The following is a 23,333-nucleotide window of genomic DNA, read 5'->3' as shown; positions in this document are numbered from 1 at the left end:
AGACCTGCCTGGGCTTTGAGTTCCACTGATGTGGGCCACTGAGGTGGACTTTGTGTGCCAGACCTTCCTGGGCTTTGAGTTCCACTGATGTGGTCCTTGAGTGCCAGACCTGCCTGGGCTTTGAGTTCCACTGATGTGGGCCACTAAGGTGGACTTTGTGTGCCAGACCTGCCTGAGCTTTGAGTTCCACTGATGTGGTCCTTAAGTGCCAAACCTGCCTGGGCTTTGAGTTCCACTGATGTGGTCCTTGAGTGCCAGACCTGCCTGGGCTTTGAGTTCCACTAATGTGGGCCACTGAGGTGGACTTTGTGTGCCAAACCTGCCTGGGCTTTGAGTTCCACTGATGTGGGCCACTGAGGTGGACTTTGAATAAAGGATGTTATCAAAAATCACAGGGTGTTCCATAAAACAGATCTGACTCTTGAAACATTCAAAAAACAAAATTGACACTGAAACATGACTGGCCCTGATGTAAACAAAACAGGACTGACTGTAACGCAAAAAGATGGCTGGTTAAAAACCAGCTTAGTAAGATAATATGACGAGACCAGAGCTGAGCTACTAGGGATAGTATTTTTTTCAAATGCTGAGCATTCCACGGCCTTTTACCCTTTTTTTCTTGGGGATCTTCCAAGTAATATGCAGTTATTCCAGCTTTTCCTATCACTTTGAATGGACCTTCGTACTTGGCCTCTAGCTTTCCTCTTTCCCTTGGATGTTGTATCTTTCGTATAACCAGGTCTCCCTCCTGGAAAACCTTAGGGTATACTCTTTTGTTGTAGGCCTGGGTCATTCGCTTGCGATAGGCTGCAAGCCTAATTGCAGCTCGGGACCTGTGCTCTTCAAGTAAGTCCAAATCCATTGCTCGCAATTCTTGATTGTTTGCCCCATATGCCATTATCCTAGCACTCTCTTGTCCAATTTCTGCTGGGAGAACAGCTTCAGTCCCATACACCATACCGAAAGGAGTTTTACCCGTACCAGATCGAGTTGTAGTTCGGTAAGACCACAATACGGAAGGGAGTTCATCCGCCCACTTGCCCTTGGCTGCATCCAGTCGTGTCTTAAGAGCCTAGACTATCGTTCTGTTAGTAACTTCGACCTGTCCATTCCCTTGCGGGTATGCTACAGAGGTGAAAACTTGTTCGATCTTCATTTCTTGACACCATGCTCGGACTTTGGATCCACAGAACTGTCTTCCATTGTCTGATGCTAACCTGCGAGGGATCCCGAAGCGGCACACTATATTTTTCCATAGGAAATTGAGAACTTCATTCTCTGTAATTTTTGCCAAGGGCTCAGCTTCCACCCATTTGGAAAAGTAATCGACTGCGACCAACAAAAACTTCCTTTGCCCCGTGCTAACAGGGAATGGCCCTACAATATCCATCCCCCACTTATCAAAAGGACAAGCAGCCACTACTGCCTTCATATATTCTGCGGGTCTCCACTGTAAGTTAGCATGTCTCTGGCAATTATAACACGAATGAACCAGATCTGAAGAATCTTTCCGCATAGTAGGCCAAAAGAATCCCGCCAGGAGTGATTTTCGAGCTAGGCAAGACTGCCCAGGTGACTGCCACAAGACCCTTCATGAATTTCTCGCAGTACATAATTATCCTCGTCAGGACCCAAACATTTTAACAAAGGCTGAGAGAAAGATCTTTTGAACAAGATCTGATCGATCATGACGAAGCGAAGAGCCCTTCTCTTTACCTCCTTAGCTTTCTTATTATCGCTTGGTAGTTCTTTCTTGGACAAATACTGATATATATCATATTTCCAATCTCCCTCTGGTACCTGGGCTATAATATCATCGAGAGTTTCCAGCTGAGAAACAAGCTCCCGACCTGGAACAATGGGATCAGGTCGGTTGCTGAGGGAACTGGCTAGGCGGGCTAAGTGGTCTGCTTTAATATTTTCATTTCGGGGGATGAGCTCCAGATTAAAATCGGTGAAACCTTCTTTGGCTTTGTCCAATGCTTTGACATACCTCAGCATCTTCCCATCTTTGCATTCAAATTTCCAATTACTCTGTTGGATTGCTAATTTGGAATCGGAATACAGAATAGCTCGGGAGATACCCAAGTTTCGTGCTGCTTTGAGCCCAAGTAATAATGCCTCATATTCTGCTTCATTGTTTGAGGCTTTGAAGTCTAATCTGATTTAATCTGATTGAAATATTAGTTTCTTCACCCCAAGGTGAGATGATCACAATTCCAGCTCCGCTCCCGGACTGACATGATGACCCATCTACAAAAATTTTCCATAGCTCTTCTTGTTCTAGTTTAACTGTCTCTGCCAAGAAATCAGCTAGGGCCTGAGCCTTTATGGCTGTCCGAGGCTCAAATTTGATGTCATACTCACTCGGCTCTGTAATCCATATGATAAGTCTCCCCGATGCGTCTGGATTGGTTGCAATTTTTCCCAGAACGCTGTTGGTGAGCACGGTGATGGGATGTGACAAAAATTAAGGACGCAATTTTCTTGCAGTGATGACTAAAGCTAGAGCAAGCTTTTCCTGAGTTAGGTAATTGAGCTCAGGTCCCTTCAAGGCGTGACTTACAAAGTATATGGGTTGATGATTCATTCCATCTTTTTTGACAAGGACCGAACTGGTTGCTCGAGGAGTAACAACCAGATAGAGGAACAACTCTTCCCCTTGAGTAGGCTTATTCAGGACAGGAAATTGCTTTAAGTAGGTTTTTAAATCCTGAAAAGCCTTCTCACTTTCATCACTCCATTCAAAATCTTTCGTCTTTTGTAGTTCTTTAAAGAAAGGTAGGCTTTTGTCTGCCGATGTAGTAGCCCGGTTCCATTTTACAAGATTAGGTGATTTTAAACATGTTAAAAAATGACATATAATTTTAAAAGTGTCAAAACATTTTTAAGGAGTCCTTATTTGGTTAAAATAAGTGGAAAATCAGATCTGGAACGTCTGAAAATGGTAGGGTAGGTTCCGGGGGTCCAAAACCAGTTCGGAAGCACCCGAAAACAGTTCGGAAGAAGCGGTTCGATCGGAGCTTGCGAACCAGTTCGGAGCTTCCGATCAGTTCGAAGCTTTCGATCCCCGTTCGGAGCTTCCGATCCCTGTCCAGTGCCAAGTGTCTTCAAGGATTGAACACGTAGCTGCAGGTGGAGATCGGAGCTTCCGATCGTGACCTATAAATATGGGTTCCGAGGCCACAATTTCACACCAATCTCACATCTTTCCTCTCGTTTTAGGTGTAGTATAGGTGTTTTAGGTGGTTTTTAGCCTTTCTAGGCTTGGTCCGGAGGTTGGCGAGGCGCTCCAGGGTTGCTGCGGAGTAGTGCCCAAGTTCTGGGGCAATCTTCATCAGCGGGCTGACGACGGACGCAGGTATAGCTTTGACTCCTTATAGTAAATATGGAGTATGCTATAGCATAGTTAAGACTTTTAGAATATTGTTATAATGCATGAGTATTTTGCATTGTAGTGCGGATTATAGGCTTGGACTTTAGAGCTGGTATAGCTTGCCTAGTAGAACTAAGGTACGTAAGTACAGACTGAGATAGCCAGCTGAATATATATGTTTATGTGTTGCATAATTATGTGTTGCATTATTATCTGTCATAATATGCATGTTTTACTGTTCATGATTTGTATGCGGCATTTGCATACCATGTTGAGTCTGTTATCCTTTTGAGATAACTAGTTGTTCTAGGGTCGCTCAGCCCTAGGGTTGTTGTTATTATACGATCGGGTACCGTGTGACCCCCACTGGACCGACGGGGCAGCGTGTACGCTTTTTACCCAGGACGATGATAGTCCAAGATCGGGTTCAGTATGTGTGGCACCCACTGGATCTTCGGAGCAGCGTGCGCATACTGGAGGCACCTATGAACTGAGCATGATTTTCCAGATATGATCCCAGGTACCCAGATCATTCATAGTTCATGTTGCATGCATCATATAGACCTGTATATTCAATACTTTACGTACTGGGCGTTAGCGCTCACGTCCCTGCTTTTATCTCGAACACCCCATTCAACGGGGCAGGTTTTGCAGGTGGACCAGGAGCGAGATCAGTAGTTGATCGGTGACCAGGGCTTGGTAGCAAGGGTCATCATAGGATTTCTAGATTAAGATTTTATTCGGTATATATTCAATTTGGTTGTATCAAGATTTATTTATCTTGGAATTGTTTATCTTTAAGATTTTCCGTTGTTATTTCTCTGATTATGTTTAATTAAGTTAAATGCATGCTTAAGTTCTGATTAGTAGGTGATCACGGAGCGGGTCACTACATTTATGGTATCAGAGCATGCATAGTAATCTTGGGAACTAGATTGTTGGAATTGGGTTTAACCTTTAATCATCGTGTAGATGGCGGTTCATGGTGACGAGAGTAGTCAAGGCAGCATAGGTGGACGCAGGGGTGATCAGGATGATCGAGAGCATCGTCGGGGCCGTCATCACCATCGCCATGATGATTGCAGGCGTTTCAGCATGCATAGGTTTATGCAGATGAGTCCGAAGCCTTTAGTCGGAGGAGAGTCACCAGAGGATGCGGGGAACTGGCTACGACGTATGGAAGTTTGTTTCCGGGAGTTCCGATGCACTGAGGAGCAGCGGATGGAGACTCTTGATTTCCTGGTCGAAGGACGAGCTCGGAAGTGGTGGGATTTTACTTCTGCGCCTTTTATTGTAGCCCGAGGAGTTGCTACCTGGGATGATTTTTGCACGGCTTTTCATAAACTGTATTTTCCTCCTGCTCTCCGACAGACGAAGACAAGTGAGTTGCTGGGTTTGTGGCAGGGATCAATGTCGATTGAGGAGTACCAGTTGTAGTTCTTTGAGTTGTTGCCTTATTGCCCCCAGATTTCCGATAGTTCAGAGGCGAAGTATAATCTGTTCCTCCAAGGCCTTAATCCGGAGATTCATGACCGAGTTGCTGTGGGAGATGACATGACTTACGAGGGTTTAGTGAGTCGATGTCACCAGGCAGAGGACAGCATTCGACGCAACAGGTCATTCATCTCGTCAAGACCCACGAGTTCTTTGGGTCCCCGTACTCAGTCGTTTAAGAAATCCGGATCTTCTTCATCTACAGGATCTGGTGAGACTCGTCAGTCGGGCAAGAAAAAGTTGCAGTGTGATCATTGTGGGAGAGATCATCCCACTGAGAATTGTAGAGCCGCTGCTGGAGCTTGTTTCATCTGTGGAAGTGTTGATCACTTCAAGAGAGATTGTCCCAAGCGTAGCGGACAGAGTGGACAAGCATCTAGGATGGGATCTCAGGTGAGTAGACAGTCTGAGGCATCAGTGCAGCAGAGGACCCAGAGTAGGCATCATGGAGATGGTCAGCAGTCTCGGATGCAGGGTCAGATTTATGCTTTGCAGGGATCTCAGACACAACCAGAAAATAATGATGACACTCAGAATGATTTTGACGGATGATGTATTTGAGTATTCCGTTTGATAATTCTGTTTTGTGATAACAGAATGTTAATAAGTTGTATTCTGACAATCATGTGGATTTATGATTTGGGAATTTTCTAAATTTAAATTCCAAGTATTTTCTGATCAATATTCAACTGTGTTGAATTAGTTGATATTTGCATAACCAAGGATTAGAGTTGTGCTAGTTTTCAGATGATCAGTTCTAGGATTTTTTTCTTTGATTCAAAAAGTCAGTGATTTGACATAGTGCCAGAGTTGACTTGTTTCCTCAGATACTCAGTGTTTGAGTAATTGTTTATTGATGATGGATTTTCATCATACTTTTAGTGATGCATTATACCAGGTGCTGAGGACTGTGCTGGATTGTTCAAAGACGGGATAGGAAGCGCGACCTACGCCGGTGTTTTCTGGGAGGTTTATTCCAGATAGGCTATTGGAGGAGGCTACCTGAGTCTTGATATTTTGCACAGTTATAGCAAGGGGTATAATTACCAAAAGGAATATTCTTATGAATTTTATATTGGTACTGGATTAGTGCCAAGATAATTGAAAGTTATCGTCTGACTTTATCAGAGATACAGATTTTAGTTTTCGTTGACAGAATGGTCTTGGAAAGGATTCTTTGACAAGAGTACATTCTGGATGGAAAGTTTTCGCAGGTGGTACTGGGGGAGAACCAGGAGATTCGATCAGTATAGTCTGGCCTTAGTAGAGTTTTAGATAGTGATCGGGGGCATGATCAGCATGGTGATTTGGGTTTCTTATTAAGTGATTGTAAGACTTATTTGGGTGGCTTTCCCATGAGATTAGAGATATGATTTTGAGTTGTCAAGTGATTACAATTTTTCATCAGGACACAGTGATTATTGATAATGAGAGAACAATGAACTTGTTATTCTTATTCAAGTCCATATTGGTACTTAATATGTTTATTCAGTATTTTACTGCATTCAGTACTTAAGATTGTTCGAGGATGAAATATCTTAAGTAGGGGGAGAATATAGTAGCCCGGTTCCATTTTACAAGATTAGGTGATTTTAAACATGTTAAAAAATGACATATAATTTTAAAAGTGTCAAAACATGTTTAAGAAGTCCTTATTTGGTTAAAATAAGTGGAAAATCAGATCCGGAACGTCCGAAAACAATAGGGTAGGTCCTGGGGGTCCAAAACCAGTTCGAAAGCACCCGGAAACAGTTCGGAAGAAGCGGTTCGATCGGAGCTTCCGAACCAGTTCGGAGCTTCCGATCAGTTCGGAGCTTCCAATCCCCGTTCGGAGCTTTCGATCCCTATCCAGTGCCAAGTGTCTTCGAGTATTGAACACGTAGCTGCAGGTGGAGATCGGAGCTTCCGATCGTGGCCTATAAATATGGGTTCCGAGGGCCATAATTTCACACCAATCTCACATCTTTCCTCTCGTTTTAGGTGTAGTCTAGGTGTTTTAGGTGGTTTCCAGCCTTCCTAGGCTTGGTCCGGAGGTTGGCGAGGCGCTCCAGGGTTGCTGCGGAGTAGTGCCCAAGTTCTGGGGCAATCGTCATCAGCGGGCTGACGACGGATGCAGGTATAGCTTTGACTCCTTATAGTAAATATGGAGTATGCTATAGCACAGTTAAGGCTTTTAGAATATTGTTATAATGCATGAGTATTTTGCTAGTGCGGATTATAGGCTTGGACTTTAGAGCTGGTATAGCTTGCCTAGTAGAACTAAGGTACATAAATACAGACTGAGATAGCCAGCTGAATATACATGTTTATGTGTTGCATTATTATCTGTCATAATATGCATGATTTACTTTTCATGATTTGTATGCGGCATTTGAATACCATGTTGAGCCTGTTATCCTTTTGAGATAACCAGTTGTTCTAGGGTCGCTCAGCCCTAAGGTTGTTGTTATTATACGATCGGGTACCATGTGACACCCACTGGACCGACGGGGCAGCGTGTACGGTTTTTACCCAGGACGGTGATAGTCCAAGATTGGGTTCAGTATGTGTGGCACCCACTGGATCTTCGGAGCAGCGTGCGCATACTGAAGGCGCCTATGAACTGAGCATGATTTTCCAGATATGATCCCAGTTACCCAGATCATTCATAGTTCATGTTGCATGCATCATATAGACCTGTATATTCAATACTTTACGTACTGGGCGTTAGTGCTCACGTCCCTGCTTTTATCTCGGACACCCCATTCGACGGGGCAGGTTTTGCAGGTGGACCAGGAGCGAGATCAGTAGTTGATCGGTGACCAGGGCTTGGTAGCAAGGGTCATCAGAGGATTTCTAGATTAAGATTTTATTCGGTATATATTCGATTTGGTTGTATCAAGATTTATTTATCTTGGAATTGTTTATCTTTAAGATTTTCCGCTGTTATTTCTTTGATTATGTTTAATTAAGTTAAATGCATGCTTAAGTTTTGATTAGTAGGTGATCACGGTGCCGGTCACTACAGCCGAACTGCTTATAAATCGGGCCAGTGCTGTAATTCTTCCTGTTAATCTTTGTACTTCCTGTATATTCTTAGGGGAGCTCATAGAAATGATGGCTTGAACTTTTTCTGGATTAGCTTCGATTCCCTTTCTTGTAACCATGTATCCCATAAATTTTCCAGCCCGGACTCCAAAGGTGCACTTGCTAGGATTTAGTTTCAGTTGATAATTTTTCAGCGTCTGGAATGTTTGAGCCAGGTCAGTAATAAACTGGTCGGCCGTACGGGTCTTGACCAGGATATCATCAACATAGACTTCAATTTTTTTTCCAATTTGCTGCTCGAATACTTTGTACATTAATCTTTGGTATGTTGCCCCGACATTTTTGAGTCCAAATGGCATGACCACATATAAATAAGTACCTGTTGATGTGAAAAAACTCACCTTATCTTTGTCCTCTTTTGCTAAGGGAATTTGGTGATACCCTTGGTAAGCATCCAAAAGCTGAGTAATTCATGCCCTGCAGTTGAATCGACAAGTTGATCGATTCTAGGTAGGGGGTAGCAATCTTTAGGGCATGCTTTATTCAAATCTCGAAAATCTACACACATACGCCATTTTCCCATATATTTCGGGACTAAGACTATGTTAGACAACCAGGTCGGGAAGTGGATTTCTTCAATATGCCCAGCCCTGAGTAACTAGTCCACCTGCTCCTTTATTATTGCATCTTTTTGAGGACCGAAGTGCCTTTTTCTTTTGAATAATAGGGCGACATCCCTTTATTACATTGAGTTTGTGCTCTGCTACTTCCCGATGGACCCCTACCAGGTCTGAAACTGACCATGCAAAAACATCTTTATTTTTTTCCAAGCATTCCAATAAGGTTTGCTTTAGCTGTGCTTCAAGGGTTCGAGCAATTTTTATCGTCCCCGAAGGGGGGAGATCATGATTTCCTCAATTTCTTCTTTAGCGGTGATAGTTGTGTCTTCTATCAGGTTGACTTTTTCCATGCTAGAAATTCCAGGTCTGTCAACTCTATCCGTCCTGGTCACCTTTTGTTCTATTCTGACTTCCTCCACATAGTTTTTGCGAGCAATAACTTGATCACCTTGTACTTCACCGATCTCATTACCCACTGGGAACTTTATTTTCTGATGCAGAACTGATGCGACGGCCATGAAAGTGGTCATGGAAAGTCTACCCAGTATGACGTTATAGGCAGATGAAACATCTACTATAATAAAGCTCACAATCCTGGTCTTGCGACCGTTGCCTTTCTCAAGAGTTAGGGGTAGATGTACTTACACAACAGGCAAAATTGCATGACCCGTAAAACCAAAGAGTGATGTAACGATGGGATCCATTTTGTACTGCCTCAGGTCCATTTGATCGATAGCTTCTTGGATTAGAACATTGACAGAACTACCTGAATCCACAAATATCCGAGCCACATCGTAATTCACGACCATGGCCCTTATTACCAGTGCATCATTATGGTTGCTGGAAACCCCTTTTAAATCTTCCGGCCCAAAAGAGAGGGTCGGGCCAGTGTTGACAGTCTGATTGTCAATCTCCATATTTATTAATTTTTAGCTGCTAGTTTTCCTAGCTCGATTAGAATCTCCATCTGTAGGGCCTCCAGAAATCATATTGATAATTCCTCGAGCAGGAGGGGCCGGTCTTTGATGAGCTCGGTCATCCCTAGGCTGGTCTTGATTTGGATGATTGAAGTCTTCGTGGGGAGGAACAGTCCTGGCTCTTTGTCTTGACCTTTCTCCCTGTCCCCTGTTTGGGCGATACCCCTCTTGACGGGTCAATATATTTTTTAATTCAGAGTGTTGCTGTATTATCCTTTCAATCTCTTGATCTAATTGACGACAGTTCTCCGTAGTGTGTCCATACTCATTATGAAAGTGACAATATTTATCTGATTCCCTATTCCGAGGTCCCTTCTCAATCCATGGAGGCATTTGCGTGAGTTTCCGATCGTCACAAATTTGAAGAGCTCGGACTTTGCTCATGCGCAAAGGAGTAAAAGAGGTGAATTCTCCCAATAGTGCGGGTCGGAATGGCTGTCCCATCCCGGAATTACTGCTCGGAACCCTATTGTTCTTTGGAATTTTTGGATGTTCCCTCTTCACAGCTGCTCGCGAGACCTGTATTTCTTCCATGTTGACATATTTCTCAGCTCGGGCGAGTAATTCCTCGTATGTCTTCGGCGACCTCTTTATTAGAGATTTGAGAAAATCTTTTGTATCCAGCCCTTGCATGAAGGTGTTGGGTAACTGGCGTTCAGATCAATCACGATTGATACCCGGTGCAGCGGAAGTTTAAAATTTTTAGTATGGAACAATTCCATAGTGTGGGTATCAACCATACGATTAAATTATTTGTGTGTGTAAAATTAAATAACTATTATTAAATTTTACCTTCAATCTCGAAGCGAGATTATTGGACACCACACAGATTTCTCTGCGCTTCTTGTATCTCCCTGGAACTGATGAACAAGCTTTCCTTCAATCAGGTCCACGAATGGAGGTTTAATCCCTCTGATAGATTGCACTAGAAAATCTATCAGAAGTTTTCTGCGAAGAGAATAACGAATTTGATTCGCTAATCCTGTCTGCAATTCAAAATCACAGACCGGAAAATCTCTGACAGAGAGAGGGAGGGGCGGTCGAATTTCTAGAGAGAGCTAGGGTTTTTTTTCGAAAACTGTCTCTCAAAATTATGACCAACTGTGTGTAATTTCTGTACTGCAATAACTTATTTATAATGCAGGCCACTAACACCTTAGGGCCCATTAGTCATAAGTTGAGGCCCGACAAGCAAAGCCCGCATGTTCAGAAATTAATATAAAATTCATCGTGACTCCGATTGATAAACCGATTTTACCAATGTGCACAGAAACCATTTCTGCACATTTTAAAGTCAAGATAAATTTTCCTGAATCCGAATTCAGTGGTTTCCAAAAATGTACATCCCTATGTCATTTTAGGAAATCCTACTCCCTTACTCTTATTTAAGAAGTCCAACTTCTTTATTCATTAAATTTAACTCTTTAAATTTAACTATCTCAACGGGGATTAAAACTCCATTACACTGTGTGACCCTCAATGGTTCAGGGATACAGCTAGCCGTGGGCTCACAACTCCTTGTGACTCGGAACAACGATTTCCGACTTGCCCAATGAATCATGGTAAAGCGCCTAGCAACATCGCCCCATGATTCCCTAGGTATCACTGATAGTGCCTACAAGAACCAGTAGATTTTGGTTAGCGTACAGTACGGTCCCTTCATCCATATATCCCGATCGAATCAACAACCATTGGTATATCGAGAGTCGCTCAAGATTCGATAACTATGCAATACATATTTAAGATCAAATTAGTGACATCGCATGTGCTACTAAGAAACCATTTCTTAAATCACATCAAGTACTCTGGCCAGAGATTCGTCACACTAATATCTCCTCAGATCGCATAGGATATCCACACTCGCAAGTATGTGGTGAATCCTTGACAACAATGCATCGACTCCTATATGTGTTGTAACTGTACCCAATCCCGACACCTGATGACCCCCATAGAGTCGGTAAACGAGTCAAAGCACAGTACTAGCATATAGAGTCTCCATGATGTTTCAAGTAGTAAGGACTAATGGTGTACAACCAAAACCGCGGACTTTATCCACTCGATAAGTGATAACCACTTGGAAAGTCCGGATAGGGTAGTTCGATTATTCATCCTATGAATATCCATTTGCATGCTTCGAACATCTCCATGTTCCCTACCAATGAAACGTGGTACTCCGCATCGCAAAGCTAGTCTCAAACTCGAGCGATCCTTATCCTTATTATCGGACGGCTCAATCGACTAGGAACAGTTTAGAATATACAGTGACTATAAGATGTATTTCATGATAGACATCCCCATGTTCTACCACATCTTACATACACTATAGTATATTCAAGGTCTTTATCAAAACAACAATAGTATATCATAATATAACAATATGAAGAAAGATAAAGTCATTGCCATTAATAAAAGTGTAAATTACATTAAACAAAAGATCGTTTGTACAAAGAGTCATCAAAGCCCATAGCCACAAGTTGGCTCACTGGGCACCCACTCTTTCAATCTCCCACTTGCCCTATAGCCAACTAGTCATACTACGTAGACCCATTGCTTTGCGATGTTTGTCAAACAATGGTCCTGGCAAGGGCTTAGTAAGCGGATCAGCGATATTGTCTGCAGAGGCCACTCGTTCGACAGTGATGTCTCCTCTTTCCACAATCTCCCGGATGATGTGGTATTTCCTCAGTACGTGTTTGGATCTTTGATGAGACCTTGGTTCCTTTGCTTGAGCAACGGCACCCGTGTTGTCACAGTACACCGGGACTGGACCAACAAATTCAGGAATGACGCCCAACTCTTGGACGAACTTCCTCATCCAAACGGCCTCTTTAGCAGCAGCTGATGCTGCAATGTATTCAGCCTCAGTGGTGGAATCCGCTGTGGTGTCCTGCTTGGAACTCTTCCAAGAGACAGCACCGCCATTGAGCATGAACACAAATCCAGAGGTTGACTTCGAGTCATCCACGTCACTTTGGAAGCTAGAGTCGGTATAGCCTTCCAATTTCAGATCTCGTCCTCCATATACCATGAACATATTCTTAGTCCTTCGTAAGTACTTAAGAATGTCCTTCACGGCTTTCCAATGCATTTGACCAGGATTAGCCTGATATCTGCTCGTGACACTCAGAGCAAATGCTACATCCGGTCTGGTAGATATCATCCCATACATGATACTACCTATAGCTGACGCATATGGTACATGTGTCATATTCTCTATCTCTGCATCAGTCTTGGGACACATAGACTTGGATAAAGAAACTCCATGACACATGGGTAGATGTCCTCTCTTGGACCCATCCATTGAAAACCGTTTCAATATGGTGTCGATGTAGGTTGATTGAGTGAGTCCTATCATTCTCTTAGATCTATCTCTATAGATCTGTATCCCAAGAATGTAGGATGCCTCACCCAAATCCTTCATCGAGAATCTACCTGATAACCATATCTTTGTTGACTGCAACATCCCTACATCATTCCCAATGAGTAGGATGTCATCAACATAAAGTACTAAGAATGTCACAGCATCCTTAACTACTTTCTTGTACACGCACGGTTCCTCCGGGTTCTTGATGAAACCAAAATCTTTTATTGTTTCATCAAATTTCTGGTTCCAACTTCTTGATGCTTGTTTTAGACCATAAATTGATCTCTGAAGCTTGCATACCTTATGCTCGCTTCCCATGGATGTGAACCCCTCCGGCTGCTTCATATAGATTTCTTCCTTAATGTCTCCATTAAGAAAAGCAGTCTTCACATCCATTTGCCATATCTCATAGTCATACCATGCAGCTATGGCAATAAGGATTCTTATGGACTTGAACATTGCAACTGGTGAAAAGGTTTCATCATAGTCAACTCCTTGTCTTTGAGTGTAACCTTTCGCCACCAATCGCGCCTTGTAGGTCAATACCTTACCATCAGGCCCAAGATTTCTCTTGTAGATCCATTTACACCCTATTGGAACAATTCCATCAGGAGGATCTACTAAAGACCAAACTTGGTTTGTATGCATTGAATCCAATTCAGACTGCATAGCTTCAAGCCATAAATTTGAATCCGCATCAGAAATTGCTTCCTTGAAGTTTCTTGGATCACATCCAATGTCGGGTTCATCTTGATCCCCTTCAAGAAGAAGACCATATCGAACAGGAGGTCTAGAAGTCCTCTCGGATCTTCTAGGTTCAGGCGTGTCCAGTGATGGTTCCTGAGGCGTAGGATCGTTATTTTGTATTTCGGGTTCTTCTCGAACTTCTTCGAGTTCCATCATCTCGCCTTTCTTATCCAATAAGAACTCCTTCTCCAAGAAGGTGGCATTCCTAGAAACAAACACCTTTGTTTCAGCAGGATAATAGAAATAATATCCGATTGAATTCTTCGGATACCCTACAAAATAACATAAGCTGGATCGACTATCCAACTTATCTCCCACTGTCTGCTTCACGTAAGCAGGACATCCCCAAATCCTTAAGTACGAATACTTAGGAGCTTTGCCATTCCATAACTCGTATGGTGTTTTGTCCACTGCTTTAGTGTGGACGTTGTTCAACAACAATACCGCCGTTTCAAGCGCATAGCCCCAAAACGAAGGTGGAAGCTCAGTGAAGCTCATCATGGATCGAACCATGTCCAACAAAGTTCGATTACGACGCTCCGATACACCATTAAGCTGTGGTGTCATAGGAGGAGTCCACTGAGAGAGAATCCCATTCTCTTTTAGATAGTCCAAAAAATCGGTACTTAAGTATTCTCCACCTCGATCCGATCGAAGTGTTTTAATACTTTTACCTAGCTTATTTTCTACTTCAGCCTTGAATTCTTTGAACTTTTCAAATGCTTCATACTTATATTTCATTAAATATAAATACCCATACCTTGAATAATCATCAGTAAAGGTAATGAAGTAGGTGTGGCCATGTTGAGTCCCAACTCTAAATGGACCACAAACATCTGTATGGATCAAATCCAACAGATTTTGACTACGCTCAGGTTTCCCCTTAAAAGGAGATTTAGTCATTTTCCCTTTTAGGCAGGATTCACAAGTAGGTAGAGAGTTAATATCAGACATATCAAACATGCCCTCTCCCACTAGTTTGTTCATCCTCCTTGAGGAAATATGACCTAGTCTAGCGTGCCAAAGGTTTGCCGGGTTTTTACTATCGATTTTCCTTTTGTTTGTTGTCGCCGGTTTATCAACATAATTTATTGGAACGTCTTTTAGTTTTAAGTTGTATAGATCGTTTTCAAGTTGTCCATTTCCAATCAAACATTCATTCTTGTAAATATTGCAAATCCCATTCACAAAATTGCAAGAATAACCATCTCTATCTAGCATAGAAACAGAAATAATGTTTTTAATTAAATCCGGAACAAATAAAACATCTCTTAAAAATAACTTAAAACCGTTCTGCAAAATTAAACAAACATCTCCAATGGCTGTAGCTTCAACTCTGGAACCATTCCCGAGCCTCAGCTGGGTCTCACCCATTCTAAGCCTGCGACTTCTTGTCATCACCTGCAAATCATTGCAAATGTGAGATCCACATCCGGTATCCAATACCCAAGAAGTAGTATTAAGTGAAATGTTTATTTCAATATAGAACATACCCTTTGCAGTTCCCAACTGCTCTAGATATTCCTTGCAGTTGCGCTTCCAATGACCGGGCTTCTTGCAGTAATGGCAAACATCCTTGGATTTTCCATTGTTTGAAGCCTTTGTCTTGTGCTTCTTCTCGGGTTCGACTTTCTTGGGTGGGGCAGAACGTTTCTTACCCTTCGTACTTGGCCCCTTCTTAGCAGAAGATGAGGAGCCCACCAAGAAAGCTGGTTTATCCTTCTTTAGTGTGGATTCATATGTCACAAGCATATTGACCATCTCTTCAAGGGTGGCCTCTATCTTGTTCATATTAAAATTTACCACAAATCCGTCAAACGAAGAAGGAAGAGACAGAAGCAGTAAATCCACGTTGAGTTCATGCTCCAACACCAAATCAAGAGTTGCTAACTTCTGTATGAGCCAAATCACTCGTACCCCATGATCACGGACCGAAGTCCCTTCACGCATGCGACACGTCATTAGCTCCTTAACAGTAGCGAACCTTTCAGCCCTCGATTGAGCCCCAAAAAGTTCCTTGAGTTGAGCGTGAATGTCAGCAGCATTCACGGTGTCCTCAAATCGCCTCTGGAGTTCATCAGACATCGAGGCTTGCATATAGCATTTGGTCTTGATGTCATGGTCCCACCATGCATCAAGTTTGGCCAATTCCTCCGGACTTACGTCAGCTGGTGCTTCCTTCGGAGGTGATTTCTCTAACACGTAGAGCATCTTCTCCGAAGTCAAGACAATCTTCAACTTCCGGAACCATTCCGTATAGTTTGCGCCAGTCAACTTGTTTTGTTCGAGGATCGAGAATAATGGATTACGCGAATTCATTGTATGAAATACTGAAAAGAAAAACAGACATATATCAATGATTGTTCAAGCAATTTACTAAGACATAAAATAGGCGAATTTAATTTTATGAATCTCACTCCCACTATTTTAACGATTTCACTACCCTCTAGTGAAAACGGGAAACTTTTCCTTAGTGAGAACATGGAGTCCAATTGACAAACTTATGGTCCCGAATAATATCAGCCAACCATAATTCTCAAAAGGTAGAGCCCAATTGCTTCCAAAGCAACCCCCATGTATTTACCTCATGTCCAATAAGGGCCCAATAATATGACGCCGTTTATAGTGACATGTCAAGATGACCCATCAATATTAAGTTGTGATGGACGGTCGCCATGTGGATCCCCCAATAATATGAGCCGATCCCATGGGAGTTCCACCCAACTTACAACATGTGTCGATCCAATGTACAGCTTTCCGACGGACGGGCCCCCCCAATAATATGAGCCGGACCGTATCCGCGGGTAGCATCACATACATTGACCGTTGATGGAAGGTAGGAACATTTAAACAAATTTAAATTTCCTTTATTTATCTTGATATCAATTTTAAATCATATTTAAAATGAGGGATTTTAATTATGAAAATTTGTCTCATCATTTTTCAATTTATTGTATGCTTGCCGGATTCATACAATTATGTCTAAAACATGCATACAATCATAATATCATATATTATATATAGGATGATCGATTCCATTTCTAATTGACTCGTGGTTGCCAATCACGAGTCTTAGTCCAATCCTAGGTAATATGCAGTATGCAATGCAATCCTATTACATTAGCTTCCAATTTACATTTCTTCGTCTTTATTGTCTGCTGGGCCCACCATATTCAAATCTTGATCTCCCACTAAATCTAATGTATTTACAATAAATAGCAATGACAAGTAGGGGATACATTTTAGGGGTGGGAACGGGCCATAAACCAAGCCCACTTTTATTACATATGACATTCATATTGGGCCATAAACCAGGCCCATTAATAAAACCAACAACAATAAAACAAATGTAAATTCCTAACATACACCTACAAAATTGGTCATGGCAATCGATCATCCTTATCCAATAACATTTAATTCAAAATTAATTTATTGGATATCATGCATATGACAATTTAAATTTAAACAGGATAAAATCATATTTTATATATAAAATCATATTTTACATATAAAATCATATTTTACCTTTTATTAAATAAAATCATATTTTATCTACAGAATCTAATTTTATAGATAAAATAATATTTTACTTAATATATAAATAAGATCAAATCTTATCATCAATTGTACCAAAAATAATTGATTTCAAAATTCAATTTAAGGATAAAATATTAAAATTTTCCAAAAATTCAAATTTATCCAAAAATCAATTTTAAAATTTTTGGACTCGAACAATTCGATCCGATGCCTCGTGAACCAATCAAAAACAATTTTTGACCGGACCAAAAATAAAATTTTAACACATTAAAATTAATTTAAATAAAAAAAAATAATTTTTCCCGCGGGCCGCCCGGGACACTCCCGGGCCGGCCCGCACCCGTGGGCGCGGGCCGGGGCAGCCCGGCTGCCCCTTTAGGGCAGCGACAATCGCTGCCCTGGCATCGCCTGGCGCCGCCCCTGGGCGGCGTCGTGCGCTGCCCTGGGCGGCGACGTGCGTCGCCGTGGGCGGCGCTGTGCGCCCCCTTTGGGCGGCGCCGTGCGCCGCCCGGGGCAGCGATCCAATCGCTGCCCGGGATTTGCCCGAAAAAAAAAAAAAAAATTTTATTTAAAATATTTATTTTGTTTTAAAAAACCAAGACTCAAAAATTTTTGTACAATCGATTAATTTAATCGTTTGATCTGAGCAACCTGGCTCTGATACCACTGTTGGGTAACTAGCGTTCAGATCAATCACGATTGATATCCGGTGCAGCGGAAGTTTAAAATTTTTAGTATGGAACAATTCCATAGTGTGGGTATCAACCATACGATTAAATTATTTGTGTGTGTAAAATTAAATAACTATTATTAAATTTTACCTTCAATCTCAAAGCGAGATTATTGGACACCACACAGATTTCTCTGCACTTCTTGTATCTCCCTGGAACTGATGAACAAGCTTTCCTTCAATCAGGTCCACGAATGGAGGTTTAATCCCTCTGATAGATTGCACTAGAAAATCTATCAGAAGTTTTTTGCGAAGAGAATAACGAATTCGATTCGCTAATCCTGTCTGCAATTCAAAATCACAGACCGGAAAATCTCTGACAGAGAGAGGGAGGGGCGGCCGAATTTCTAGAGAGAGCTAGGGTTTTTTTCGAAAACTGTCTCTCAAAATTATGACCAACTGTGTGTAATTTCTGTACTGCAATAACTTATTTATAATGCAGGCCACTAACACCTTAGGGCCCATTAGTCATAAGTTGAGGCCCGACAAGCAAAGCCCGCATGTTCAGAAATTAATATAAAATTCATCGTGACTCCGATTGATAAACCGATTTTACCAATGTGCACAGAAACCATTTCTGCACATTTTAAAGTCAAGATAAATTTTCCTGAATCCGAATTCAGTGGTTTCCAAAAATGTACATCCCTATGTCATTTTAGGAAATCCTACTCCCTTACTCTTATTTAAGAAGTCCAACTTCTTTATTCATTAAATTTAACTCTTTAAATTTAACTATCTCAACGGGGATTAAAACTCCATTACACTGTGTGACCCTCAATGGTTCAGGGATACAGCTAGCCGTGGGCTCACAACTCCTTGTGACTCGGAACAACGATTTCCGACTTGCCCAACGAATCATGGTAAAGCGCCTAGCAACATCGCCCCATGATTCCCTAGGTATCACTGATAGTGCCTACAAGAACCAATAGATTTTGGTTAGCGTACAGTACGGTCCCTTCATCCATATATCCCGATCGAATCAACAACCATTGGTATATCGAGAGTCGCTCAAGATTCGATAACTATGCAATACATCTTGAAGATCAAATTAGTGACATCGCATGTGCTACTAAGAAACCATTTCTTAAATCACATCAAGTACTCTGGCCAGAGATTCGTCACACTAATATCTCCTCAGATCGCATAGGATATCCACACTCGCAAGTATGTGGTGAATCCTTGACAACAATGCATCGACTCCTATATGTGTTGTAACTGTACCCAATCCCGACACCTGATGACCCCCATAGAGTCGGTAAACGAGTCAAAGCACAGTACTATCATATAGAGTCTCCATGATGTTTCAAGTAGTAAGGACTAATGGTGTACAACCAAAACCGCGGACTTTATCCACTCGATAAGTGATAACCACTTGGAAAGTCCGGATAGGGTAGTTCGATTATTCATCCTATGAATATCCATTTGCATGCTTCGAACATCTCCATGTTCCCTACCAATGAAACGTGGTACTCCGCATCGCAAAGCTAGTCTCAAACTCGAGCGATCCTTATCCTTATTATCGGACGGCTCAATTGACTAGGAACAGTTTAGAATATACAGTGACTATAAGATGTATTTCATGATAGACATCCCCATGTTCTACCACATCTTACATACACTATAGTATATTCAAGGTCTTTATCAAAACAACAATAGTATATCATAATATAACAATATGAAGAAAGATAAAGTCATTGCCATTAATAAAAGTGTAAATTACATTAAACAAAAGATCGTTTGTACAAAGAGTCATCAAAGCCCATAGCCACAAGTTGGCTCACTGGGCACCCACTCTTTCAGAAGGCACTGATGAGCAGGTCTGGGGTAGCCATGGGTACCTCGAGAGCCAAGGCACTAAACCTGCGGATATATGTTCTCAAATTTTCATGTTCTCGTTGCTTGATTGCAAAGAGGCTGAAAGTAGTGGTACGATGCTTTTTGCTACTAGCAAAGTGATGCAAAAAGGATTTGCTAAAATCCTTGAATTCCTTGATCTTCCCAGGGCGTAGTATATTGAACCATTGCTGGGCTGGTCCTATGAGAGTTGTAAGGAAAGACCTGCACTTAATCTGGTCAGAGTATTTATGCAACAGAGCTGCATTCTCGAAGCGTGCTAAATGGTCTTCAGGATCTCCTTTACCATCATACTCCCCGACGTGAGGCAATTTGAATTGTTTGGGGAGATCAGCGTCCAATATCTCCTGAGTAAAAGGAATGTTTCTGGTTGTGGTAGCTAGGTACCCGGCCTGCTTCTTCCTTAGCTGCTCCATCTCCTCCTTCATCTTTTTGATCTCCTCGAGGTGGGCATTATGATTGGGTTGCGGAGGATTGGCCTCACCCCTTTCCGCCAAAGCCCTTTGAACAGCCTGAGTTACTAACTCCTCTAAATTTGGGTGATTTTCATTCTGATTAGCCATCGAAACTCTTTTTCTTCAAATTCCCACAGACGGCGCCAATTGATGATGTCGGAATTTTACCTCGGATTCGGTCTGGTAGAATGGATCCTCCAACTCCTTTATGAAGCAAGTCGGGTCGGGCACCACTTAGATCTGCACAAGCAACAGCTAGGTCAAGGGGCGCCGAAAGTGTTTTCGGCGTGACCCCTCCAATGCCTAAGTCAGTGGCTTGAAGGCAGAGAATATGATTAATGCAAAAACTGAGAGATATAAGTGGGTGAATGTGTGATGAATAGTGAATAACGAGTAATGAATAATGAATAATGAAACCATAACAGTACCTGTATTTATAGGGGAAAATAGAGTAAGTTACCTAGTCGAACTATAACATGTCTTGAAGTAGGACTCTTTATTCATTGGTCCGTCCTTGAGTTTATCCCTATCTCATTCATATCTGTGCAATGACCAAGCTTATCTTTAATGTATTTGAGTTTTACTTGAACTAAAAAACATACCAAACCCACTGGGCCCCAGCTTGGGTCGGCCCATTAACAAAAGTTCAGGTCTTGACGTGCCCTAACAAGTAAAAAACTGGGCTGGACCTTATATCTAATAATAATCCTATAATTGGGCCAACCCTCTTAAACCCATATTGAACGGGTTCGGGTTAAAATAATTTCTCAGGGTAACATATATGTACAATGTATATAAAGATTGAGGCATTAATTCAATAGTTCGAAAAAGGCATATCATAGTAAATTTATAATTTTAAACAAAATGATAAAAAAATAGTATTACACTACAGTAAATTTATAATTTACTTATAACTATTATCATATATCTTACCACTCTAAAATCTATACTAATGTTGAAACACTCAGTAATACGACTTTATAAAATCAGTGGATTTTTTGTTGGAGAACGGTGATCAGATCAATAAGAATTGATACCCGGTGCAGCGGAAGTTTAAAAATTTTATATGGAACGATTCCATATCATGGGTATCAAAACTTTACGATTAAATTGTGCGTGTAAAAATTAAATAACAATTTAAATTTTTACCTTGAATCTCGAAACGAGATTATGGACACCAACAGATTACTCTGCTCTTGTTGTATATCCCAGGAACTGATGGACGAACAATTCTTCAATCAGGTCCACGAACAGAAGTTTAATCCCTCTGATAGATTGCACTAGAAAATCTATCAGAAGTTTCTACGAAAAGAATTAACGAATTTGATCCGTTAAACCAGACTGTAAATTCAAAATTCACAGGCTGTAATTTTTCGAGCAGAGAGGGAGAGGGGCGGCGGCCACAGTAGGAAAAACCAGGGTTTTCGAAAATATTTTGTGACCTGTGTTGTGTAATTTCTGTACTGCAATAACTTATTTATAATGTGGGCTGCTAACAGCTTAGGGCCCATTAGTCATAAGTTCAAGCCTGACAAGCAAAGCCCGCATATTCAAAAATTAATATAAAATTCATCGTGACTCAGATTGATAAACCAATTTCACCAATGTGCACAGAAACCATTTCTGCATCTTTTAAAGTCAAGATAAATTTTCTGAATCCGAATTCAGTGATTTCCAAAAATGCCCATCCCTATGTCATTTTAGGAAATCTTACTCCTCTACTCTGATATAAGAAGTCCCACTTCTACATTCACTAAATTTAACTCTTTAAATTTAATTATCTCAACGGGGATTAAAAATCCATTACTTGTGTGACCCTCAATGGTTCAGGGATACAGCTAGCCGTGGGCTCACAACTCCTTGTGACTCGGAACAACAATTTCTGACTTGCCCATCGAATCATGGTAAGAGCGCCTAGCAACATCGCCCCATGATTCCCTAGGTATCACTGATAGTGCCTGCAAGAACCAATAGATTTTGGTTAGCGTACAGTACGGTCCCTTCATCCATATATCCCGATCGAATCAACAATCATTGGTAAATCGAGAGTTGTTCGAGATTCGATAACTATGCAATACATCTTTAAGATCAAATAGTGACATCGCATGTGCTACTAAGAAACCATTTCTTAAAACACATCATGTACTCTGGCCAGAGATTCGTCACACTAATATCTCCTCAGATTGCATAGGATATCCACACTAGCAAGTATGTGGTGAATCCTTGACAACAAAGCATCGACTCCTATATGTGTCGTAACTGTACCCAATCCCGACACCTGATGACCCAAATAGAGTCGATAAACGAGTCAAAGTACAGTATTAGCATATAGAGTCTCAATGGTGTTTCAAGTAGTAAGGACTAATGGTGTACAACCAAAACCGCGGACTTTATCCACTCGATAAGTGATAACCACTTGGAAAGTCCGGATAGGGTAGTTCGATCATTCATCGTATGAATATCCATTTGCATGCTTTGAACATCTCTATGTTCTATACCAATGAAACGTGGTACTCGGCATCGCAAATGCTAGTCTCAATCTCGAGCGATCCTTATCCTTATTAACGGACGGCTCAATCGACTAGGAACTGTTTAGAATATACAGTGACTATAAGATGTGTTTCATGATAGCCATCCCCATGTGCCACAACATCTTACATACATTATAGTATATTCAAGGTCTTCATCTAAACATCTTATAGTATGTCACAACATAATAATATGATAAAAGATAAAGTAAATGCCATTATAAAAGTGTAAATTATATTAAACAAAAGATTGTTTATACATAGAGTTATCAAAGCCCTTAGCCACAAGTTGGCTCACCGGGCACCCACTATTTCAATCTCCCACTTGCCCTAAAGCCAACTAGTCATACTACGCAGTCCCATTGCTTCGCGATGTTTGTCAAATAATGGTCCTGGCAAGGGCTTAGTAAGTGGATCAGCGATATTGTCTGCAGAGGCCACTCTCTCGACAGTGATATCTCCTCTTTCCACGATCTCCCGGATGATGTGGTATTTCCTCAGTACGTGTTTGGATCTTTGATGAGACCTTGGTTCCTTTGCCTGAGCAACGGCACCCGTGTTGTCACAGTACACCGGGACTGGACCAACAACTTCAGGAATAACGCCCAACTCTTGGACGAAATT

At 41.6% G+C, this 23,333-nt stretch overlaps 1 protein-coding gene across 1 annotated transcript; it reads right to left on the bottom strand.

Annotated features, from left to right (window-relative positions):
* Positions 1 to 430: 430 nt before the first annotated feature.
* On the bottom strand, positions 431 to 958 carry LOC140873093 (uncharacterized). Its single transcript, XM_073276076.1, has one exon. It carries the CDS (start codon positions 956 to 958, stop codon positions 431 to 433), a length of 528 nt encoding a protein of 175 aa, XP_073132177.1.
* Between the last annotated feature and the right edge of the window lie 22,375 nt (positions 959 to 23,333).

The sequence above is a fragment of the Henckelia pumila genome, chromosome 1, assembly GCF_033568475.1.
Source record: "Henckelia pumila isolate YLH828 chromosome 1, ASM3356847v2, whole genome shotgun sequence".
NCBI lineage: Eukaryota > Viridiplantae > Streptophyta > Magnoliopsida > Lamiales > Gesneriaceae > Henckelia > Henckelia pumila.
The sequence above is the reverse complement of the archived record's forward strand: the minus strand, read 5'-3'. Positions and strand labels throughout refer to the sequence as shown.

What these genes read in the sequence shown, in the direction of transcription:
- LOC140873093 (XM_073276076.1), bottom strand. Translation starts at nt 958, where the DNA reads ATGGTGTATGGGACTGAAGCTGTTCTCCCAGCAGAAATTGGACAAGAG.